Source organism: Podarcis cretensis (genome assembly GCF_951804945.1).
Source record: "Podarcis cretensis genome assembly, chromosome: 9".
Classification (NCBI taxonomy): Eukaryota; Metazoa; Chordata; class Lepidosauria; order Squamata; family Lacertidae; genus Podarcis; species Podarcis cretensis.
The window spans coordinates 9,490,877-9,500,672 of NC_137178.1; the positions used below are offsets into that span (position 1 = coordinate 9,490,877).

A 9,796-nucleotide genomic window follows, 5' to 3' on the forward strand; every position below is an offset into this window, starting at 1 on the left:
TGCTTTACTTCAAAGTAGTAGTGGACTTGTGTACCTTCAGACCACACCCTGGCCCAAGTGCATTTGGGTTGTCCCACTCCATTTTGCCAAAGAGCTTCCAACAAAAGTTCATCCCTAACCAGAACACCACACGACTACAGATTCATGCCAATAATTTATTTTATTCTTGAATATTACACTACACAAACTTGACTACAAATTTTTCTCTTTTTCTAAAGTGATGAGAGGATTCAGCTGCTGCTCTTCAAACTGAGCTTGTCAAACAGGTACTCCCCTAGACCATTCTGGGGCAGTCCCAGGCGCCTCAGGTTCGTGAGGTGGTCTCCCAGCTGCTTGATGACCTTCACCTCTTCCTCCAGGAACTCAGACTCCAGGAAGTCACACAGCTGAAAGGTGAAAGACAAGCACTGGTCAACTGCACATATCATTCATCGCAAGCTATGGACAAAGATAGAGAATCTGCCACCCTCCAGATGTTGGATTTCAGATCAAACCAGCCTGCCTGAACAGTGATTAGAGTTTGTGATAGCTGCAATCCAACCATATCTGGATTTCCTACCCGTGGTTTAAAACTTTTTTTACATCTTGTTTAAGAACTGGGTCACAAGGGGAATAAGGCATGTAGCTTTAACCTTCTCTAGATAAGCTAAACCAAAACCAACAGCCACCAATTGTGTCAAATCATGGAAGGGCTACAACAAGGCTACACCCTTCCAGTTTTTGAATGCCACAGAGAAGTTAAAGATATACTAGGCATTGGTACTGGGTTTTTTTGGAAGGAAACAAACCTTGCATGTGGGATGGGCATTTTTACAGGTAGCTCAGAGCTAACTAACCCTCCTAATCCTATGAAGCACGAGGAAGGCTCCTGGAGAATGTAGCATTCTTGAGAACTTACATGAGGGTCTCCCTTCTCTGTTGCCAGCTTGTGCAGATCCAGCAAGGCCTGGTTCATCCTTTTCTCCAGCTGCAGGGCAGATTGTAGGGCATCCAGGCTGTTGCCCCACTCATCCTTCTCTGGTTTCTGTGCCAAAAATCAGATACAGAGACTCAGAACACCAGCCTGTGTCTTGCTACATGCAAACAGCACCATCAAATCACAACACACACTCTCCCAAATGAAGCCCAGCTAAAGATCTTCCATGTTCACTTACCTTGAGGTCCTTCAGCAAGATACGCCCCCCTCTCTTGTTCTGGTATTTCAGGAACTTGTCTGCATGCTCCCACTTTTCTTCGGACTGCTCCTTCAGGAACTTGGCCATGTGACACAAGGCAACATCATCCCGGTCAAAGTGGTAGGACTGGAAGGGGAAGGGAAAAAAAAAGGTCATAGTCAAATGAGGACATGTAGCCAATATGCAAACATATCCCTTCCCACCCCAGGTGTGCCCATGTATTTTGGACTCACTGTTCTCCACTTTGCATTGACACAACATCTGAAAAGATACTACTTGAATAGATGGCCTACTGTAGCAGTAGTACAGATAGAGAGTTGGTTGACCACCTTCAGCCCCCAGACCTCAGCTTCTCCACAAGCACCCTCCACGCAGAGGTAGTAAAAGCAAACTAAAACCCCCTCCAGTGTACTGGAAAAGCTTCCTAGTTACCATAATAACTACATTCTTACAGTGCAGAATGCTAATTATAACAATTCAGCATGGTTATTTCACTAAGGGTTCTAACAGGTCTGGAGTTGAAAGACATGGCAAAGCATTAAGGGTCTTCCAAACCCTGTAACTATCACAGTTTATCAGAGGCACATTCTCCCACCTACTGCACACTTACCTAGAAAAACAACCCAATAAACTACATGAGGCTTAAAGCTTAACAAACATACCTAAATCTAAAATTACACAAACAAGTTGCAACCAGGTTCTTCCCATTAGATAGCCAAAAGTCACTTACCATAGACAGATAAACATAGCTAGCATTCAACTCCAGATTCACCAGCTGGTTCAAGGTAGCTTCACAGTCAGCATGGAAGTTCTGGCACACCTGAGAAGACATCTCTGTATCCTAGCAAAATCAACTGAGACCAAACAACACTACAAGCCCTACGCTGCTGTTGGTGTAGAAAAACGTGCAGCCCTAGTGGTTTTTATACCATTTGGGGCAGGTAACTTCTTTGTGATTAGCAGCAGAATCATCCAATAGAAATGCCAGTTGGCTCTGGGGATGGGAGAATGACTCAGCAGAATGGGACAAAGCTAGCAGCTGATGACAATTTGGTCTCCACCTAGTAATCAAGTCTTATTTGACCATTTTCTGCCCTCCTTTTTTTTTTTTTAAGAGAGAGAGAGGGGATACTTAATTAGTTTTTTTGCACTACTTTGTGGGTTGTTTCCATCACAGCTGCAGGAGTTTAAGGAAGAAGCACGAATGTGTAGGGAAGAGCAAAGACTCACAGCACAATTCTAGGGCATGCCTACACAGGAACAATTCCATTGAACTCAATGGGACTTGCTTCTGAGTAGGCATGCATAGGACTACACTATGAACTTTGAAGAGATGTGCAGAGCTGGGAGTGAATTCATGCAGAAAAGCAAATCTGTCACCTTCTTCATTCTCCTGCACAAGTGAAAGATGAGCATATAGAAAATCAAACTGTAGGGGTGTGCAAATTTTACAATTATTCATCATAGCCTCAGATTCAATAAGAGATACATAAAGTAAAGTAATGTACTGTCTTGAGGGCCAGTGTGGTGTAGTGGGACAAAAGCATGGGTAGCTATCATGGCACCCACCAGATGTTCCTGGAGTCCAACAACATCTGGAGGACAACATCTGGAGTCTTTCTTAGCCCATTCAGGAGATGCTGGGGTTTGGACATAGGAATTTCTTCATGCAGCCCATGCATTATTACCTTTCCCCTTAAACAGGGATGAGGAATCTGTCACCCTTCCGATGTTGTGGGACTTCTGCTCCCACCTCCCCTGTCTATGGCCACACTAGCTTAGGCGGATGGAGGCTGGAGTTCAACAACATCTGGAGGGTCAAAGGTTCCCCATCCTTGCATAGCTGTCAACGTTTCCCGTTTTTTAAGGGAAATTCCCTTATTCCAAATAGGATTCCTCACAAGAAAAGGGAAAGGTTGACAGCTATGCATCCTTGCCAAAACCAGAGATCAATAAAGGAACAGGATAGGGGGAAACCAACTCATCACCCATGTGGATTACCATTGAACATGAGCCATGAAAGAGCCATTCTCTACAAGTGACACCACCATGCAAGGATTGGTGCAGCTCCCTTTTAGGATTTTGCATTATTCCCCCCCCCCCCCCCCACACACACACACAGAGGTAGTGGATTGTCAGGCGACAGATAGACAGGCACACATAGACAGGCTTGTGTTTTCCTCTTAATGTTTCAACATGCACTTGAAGAGCAACAGCAGCAGCAGCTGCAGCCGCCACAAAAGCAGTTTTATTATTTATATGCTGCCCATCTGACTGGGTTGCCCCAGTCACTCTGGGCAGCTCCCCACAAAATATTAAAAACACAGTAAAATGTCAACCATTAAAAGCCTGAACTGGACTGCCTTCAGATGTCTTCTACAAGTCATATAGTTGTTTATCTGTTTCACATCTAATGGGAGGGCGTTGCACAGGGTGGGCGCCACTACCGAGAAGGCCCTCTGCCTGGGTCCCTGTAGCTTCACATCTCACAATGAGGGACATGCCAGATGGCCCTTGGAGCTGGACCTCAGTATTCAGGCTGGACGGTGGAGGTGGAAATTACTCCTTCAGGTATACAGGGCCGAGGCTGTTTAGGGCTTTAAAGGTCAACACCAACACTTTGAATTGTGCTCGGAAAGTTCAAGCAAGATTTCTGTATCTCTCACTGAAGCACCAGAGACAACTCTAGAACTTATGAACATCCAATGAAAAGGAATGTTGGAAGTTCCAGGACAGATAAAACGAAGTCCTTCCTCATGCAGTTAAACTATGGAACTATGGAAGGCAATGATGACTACCAACTTGGATGGCTTTAAAAGAGGAATAAAGAAATACATGGAGGACAAAGCCATCAACGGCTACTAGCCATCATGGCTATGCTGTGCCTCTATGGATGGAAGCAGTAATGCTTCCGTATACCAGTTGCTTGGGGTGATGGTTTTGTGATGGGGTCCTGTTTATAGGTTTCCAGCAGGCATCTGGCTGCCCACTGTGAGAACAGGACTAGATGGGTCATGGGCCTGATCCAACAGGACTCTTGTTATGTTCTTATGACACAGCACTAGCTTATGACATCCTGCACATCACTGGCCTTTCCAGAAAGCCCTGCATTGCAGTAAAAATAATGATGCCCTTTATTGGTACCCAAAATCTGATTCCAGGGATGGGTTGCTCCTATGTTGGTCCTGTCTGGCTTCTCCTTCCACACTATGCCATTCTGATCAATGGGTGCATTTAGGAGAAAATGTCTCAGGTGAACCTACCTCATGGGGTTATTGTGAGTATAAAGTGTGGAAATCTGAATATATATACCTCTGTAGAGGAACAGTGAGATAGAAGTGTCATTAATAAAACTGTAAGAGCATGAGAACATGCAAAGAGCGTGATGGATCAGGCCAGTGACCAGTCAAATGCCTGTGGGAAACTCACAAGCAGGATTCAAGTGCAAGAGCACTCTCCCTCCTGTGAACTGGAGCAACTGGGATTCAAAATCGTTAGTTCAGGAATCCCCAAACTCGGCCCTCCAGATGTTTTGGGATTACAATTCCCATCATCCCAGACCACTTGTCCTGTTACATAGTGATGATGGGAGTTGTAGTCCCAAAACATCTGGAGGGCCAAGTTTGGGGATTGTTAAGTAGTGGGTTGACATAGCAGACGACACAGCGATTTCTCCAAGTAGCTCTTTATTTTGTAAGCTGGAATAGAACTGACTGCAAGCAGCTCAGCCGGCCTGCTTTTATAGGCAGCCGGCTGTCAACATTGTAGCAACAACAGCCCAGCGTTTGCCGCCTAAAATAACTGGCGTGGACCTGAGTGAAAACTATCTACAGACCTGAGTGAAAACTATATACAGTATCCCCCTGCTGGCCCAGGGTGAAACTTCACTACATAACAGGGATGCCTGCATTAGTGTCTCCAAACATGGAGGCAGAGCACTGCTATACCTGAGAGTAAACCCACTGAAAAACTGGAATTTACTTCTGAGCAGATATATAGATATAGATTGTACTGAAAGAGATTGAGCATACGAAATAGGGCATAGCAATTCCACAATGTTCACTGAACTTCACATTGGCCAGCATAGGTGCCAACTCCCTGGGGCCCTGTGTGCCCGAGCACCCACAAAATTCCCCATAATGAGGCCGAGTACCGACAAGTTTCAGTGCTAGGTCCATGCATGCTGTATGGCACCCACAGCCCCAGGCACCCACGGTCAGGGGGCCAAGTTGGCACTCCTGTAATGGCCAGAATCACCTTCCAGAAATTTTCACCTGTGATTTCATCAGCTGTTGCATTAGCAGAAATTCTGCAAGTGGAAATCTTTTCATCTATGTGGGTGTGTTGATGGGGGAAATTGCACCAGCTGTTTTCTTAAAGACATAGGAGCCCAGCTAGAAAACAAAGTTGTCAAAGGACCTTGTTGTAGGCAGACAGTTAAATATTGAATTTTTAAAAATATAATAATTACAAACCAACACAGTCAAAGAAAGTACAGTAAAATCAATAGTTTAGAAAAATAATAACGAAAAGGAAGGAAGAGTAATTGTGTTGCACCATCCCAAAGCAATATTGTTCAGTATCTTTACATTACATGCAGCCTTTCAAACTGAAATTGGAATTTATTGTTGGGGAAACTCATAAATTAAAAATGCTGGAAGGGGGTGGGTGCGGGGAGGGAGAGGAGGAGATACTTTCCCTATGCTCAGATGCACTTTTAATGCATTTCTGTTGCTTGTAGAAATTGCTGGCAGCTACTTAAGCACAACTGCAACTTTCAGACTTCTAGATGTGCCAAAGCAGGGGTCAGCAAACTTTTTCAGCAGGGGGCCAGTCCACTGTCCCTCAGACATTGTGAAGGGGAAAAAATGAACAAATTCCTATGCCCCACAAATAACCCAGAGATGCATTTTAAATAAAAGGACACATTTTACTCATGTAAAAACATGCTGATTCCTGGATCGTCTGCGGGCCGGATTGAGAAGGCGATTGGGCCGGATCCGGCCCCTGGGCCTTAGTTTGCCTACCCATGTGCCAAAGGCTTCAAAGTGCTTTACATAATGATGTGAAGGTGGAGAAAGACATCATCACACAGTTCGGGGCTATCCAATGTTTTTTAATCCAGGAACACATTTGCAAATGTAAAGAATTGCTGGGAATACCCAAAATACCCATCTGACTGGGGGAGGTGCATGATGCCCAGAACCCCACTTCCAAACAGGTAAAGTACCTGCAATGCCCATCTCCCCCCCCCAAAAAAAAAAATCCCATACAATGAAACAGGCACCCTACCCCCCCCCAAAAAAAACCCAGGTAACTCCCCTCTTACACAACCCCAAAGGACTCAAAATACATTAAAAACAATTTAGGAAGTTGGGTTGGTGAGTGCCAAAGGGGTGTCTCAAGTCATCACATTGGGGACTCCAGATGTAGTCGTTCTCCTGTGCCTTGCACCCTATGTTTGGGGTATGCAGTATTGGTTCTGTACTGAACCCTAAATGCATCACTCAGCAGCTGATCAGCCAAGCACCTCTGTGACAGGAGATGAAGGAACAGTGGTTTTTCAGCCATCAAATGCCTGGGCAAACTAGATCCTGGTCTATCTAGGAGGCTTAGTTTGGTCAGAATTGAGTGTACACTTCCAGAGTTAACACTAAATATGTTACTTCTGGTAAATGAGCCACCATAACCACTAGAGGGCTGTGCAAATTTGTGTCCCGGGCTATTTAGATTCTTCTAGCCATGTACTATCTGAAACCAAAGGGGCACATTGGTTTCCAGATGTGATTCCCCCCCCCTCCCCAGTTCTCCTACCCCACTAATGAGACAATAATCACTGAACTAAGTAAGAAAGGAGTTTTCTTAACCAGGAACTCTGGAAAAGGCTGACTACTGGAAAGCAGGATAATTTCAGTGTTCTGCTGGAAAACTCTGCTGAAGCTTTGCATACTCTGCTGATCATAGTTTTTCACTCTCTGGCCATTTTCTCTTCCAAGAGGAGCATAAGGAGCCATGGCACCCAGCTGGAATGGCATGATCTTGAAGCCCCATTTCCACAAAGTCTGGCAAAGACGAGTGACCCCATCAACCTGCTAGGAAGACCCTCAGGAGGAAGTCTCATTAGGCAATGGCTCATTGTATTGCTCCCCATCCAGTATTTGAACCAATCAGGAAAATTGTGAGGTGTCTCACCAAACGATAGCACGCAAAAGTCTGATCATCAGTCTACTACACTTCTGAGTGAGAGCTGATCTACAATCCCTTTATGTACCTTTGGGGACTACAGTGGTACCTCAGAAATAGTACCTCAGGTTAAGAACTTTGCTTCAGGATGAGAACAGAAATCATGCTCCAGCAGTGCAGCAGCAGCAGGAGGCCGCATTAGCTAAAGTGGTACCTCAGGTTAAGAACAGTTTCAGGTTAAGAACAGACCTCCAGAACAAATTAAGTTCTTAACCCGAGGTAACACTGTATTAACTTGCCGATGAAGAAATATCATTGAAACAGTTCATTATCCCAGAAAAAAAAACTGTTCTGTTTGTGGTTTGTTGCTGCTGTGCTAACAGCACCACCCGGCTCCAGTTCATACTCAACCAAACTTTGATATAGAAAAGCTTTCTGCCTCAACTTCAGTGTTTCTTTGTGGTTACACACCATTCTAAGCATTCCTGTTGATGGAATATTTATTTGACTTCTATTAGTTCGTGACTTCCTGCACGTATTATATGGCTTTTGTTTATGAATTAAGAAACAATTGGTAGTGTTTCATAAATATTGCCAATACATTATTAGCCCACATGTTGTCTTTTGTGCTCCGAGCCCCAAAACCCATCCCCCATGGAAATAAAGAAACAGTGGAGACAGAAATTAGTTTAAATGTTAATGGGCAAATTTTGGCCACAACTTTATTAAATACACAAATGTGACTGGTATTGACTTAGGCATTGGTATCAAAACTATAACTGGCTCCTGCCCTACCCTGCAGGAAGCCTGGAAGGGTAAACAACCAGCAGGGGGAGCTCCATCAGTGCATATTGACTGGTGTTCACCCCTGGGGTTCCCAGGGGTTCTGGCATGGCCCTAGCCCCTTCAGACGAGATCCAGACCCCTGGATTCCTTTAACAGAATACCCTATTAATTGGAGGGGCTGGTGATGGCCGTACCTCCCCTCCCCACATTCCCCTAAACCAATGCCTAACCACCAAACCTTACAAAGTTGTGATGCTTGCTAAGAGGTAGGCAAAAACCAAGTGGCCACAGCCAATCTGCCATATTGGAAAAAAAATCCTACCCGGCCCCCATTCCAAAACAGGCGACCAACTGAAGTCCAAAGCAAGGCCAAACACTGTTGTGTTTGCAGTGTCCCGTGCACAGCGGAATGATGAGGAATACGTGCACATACTCTATATTGTTTTATTTACATTTCAAAGCTGGTAGATTACAGAAAAACATCTTGCCTCTGCCGGAGCAGAGAAAGCATCCTCTCTCCTCTAAAGCACGGAGAGAAGCACTGAGTGAACAGTGAATAACAGGAAACCAGTGTACGTCACATCCAGTCTCCTTTCCCGTGAGAAACTCCAACAGCACAGACTGTGGAATGTAAACACCTGTCTCGTGACAAGCACTTCGCTGCACAGTGAAGAGAGCAGAAACCAACAAACACGACCTAATTAACAGGTGGGTGGGTGGGTACTCAGCAGCGTGAAGCAAAAGGAGGTCCCTACGTCATGCTGCCAAATAAATACCCCCAACCCCCAACCTTGCCACGCTGCTGATTGCCTAAAGGCCAGTGGCATAACTGTGGCACCACCGGCTTGGAGCGGGTCAAGCCCTGCCCACAAGCCGGTTGGGGAAGAGTTCTAGGGCCAAGCACAACATGGACCCTCTGTTAGGCAAATGTACAGCAGCTGAAGGAATACTGCTTTAAGCTCATCTTTTTTCCCTGGAGAGCACCTCAAAAAGGGATAGGTTTTTTTAAAAAAATAACAACAACCCGATGTTGGGCCCATGTCTAGCAGGTTATGGGCCAACTGACTTCTACAAATCATAACAATATGGGGAGCAGCAAGGGTGATGCATAGAGTTCTTGCCCTGTCAGAAAAAGCATTTGCCCACGGCTTCCCTTTCTTCTTTCATTTTACCCAAGGGGCCCTACTTTACAGCTCTTTGCCTCAGAGGGAAAGGGAAGTTGATTTCCTTTGCTGCTCTCCTTTTACCTGCAATGGATTGAATTATCACTTTGTCAGATGTTATTTGTCTGTCTCCCACGCGACCAGCCCTAGTCACTGTCACTGCAGCAAGAGATCTTGCAGATGCTTCCGATTTCCGATTGCTCTGGCTTAATGTAAAGGTCAGGGCACAGTGGGGCTGTGTGGGGTGGAGAAGAGAGATAATCCTGTGAAATATTGCTAATCGGATTAACGGAAACGTTTTGACCGAAGACAAATACAGTATGCTCTCTGCCTCTGTCGATGTATTTCACTCCGCTGGCTCTGCCAACTGTTTCACAGTGTGTTTTTATTGTTCGTTGTTGTTCCCCTGCTACATTATAAGCTCCCAAAATGGCCCAAGTGATGCGCCCAGGAAGCCAGCAAGCTGGGACATATATACACAACTCTGCT

At 45.2% G+C, this 9,796-nt stretch overlaps 1 protein-coding gene across 1 annotated transcript; it reads right to left on the bottom strand.

Moving 5' to 3' along the window:
* Positions 1-230: 230 nt before the first annotated feature.
* On the bottom strand, positions 231-2,033 carry LOC307223817 (ferritin heavy chain A-like; the record flags this gene model as incomplete). Its single annotated transcript, XM_079990120.1, has 4 exons — positions 1,906-2,033; positions 1,155-1,301; positions 899-1,024; positions 231-386 (listed from the first exon to the last, which is right to left on the bottom strand). The coding sequence occupies exons 1-4, from the start codon at positions 2,005-2,007 to the stop codon at positions 231-233; spliced, it is 531 nt and encodes a 176-aa protein (XP_079846246.1). The 5' UTR covers positions 2,008-2,033.
* Positions 2,034-9,796: the final 7,763 nt, after the last annotated feature.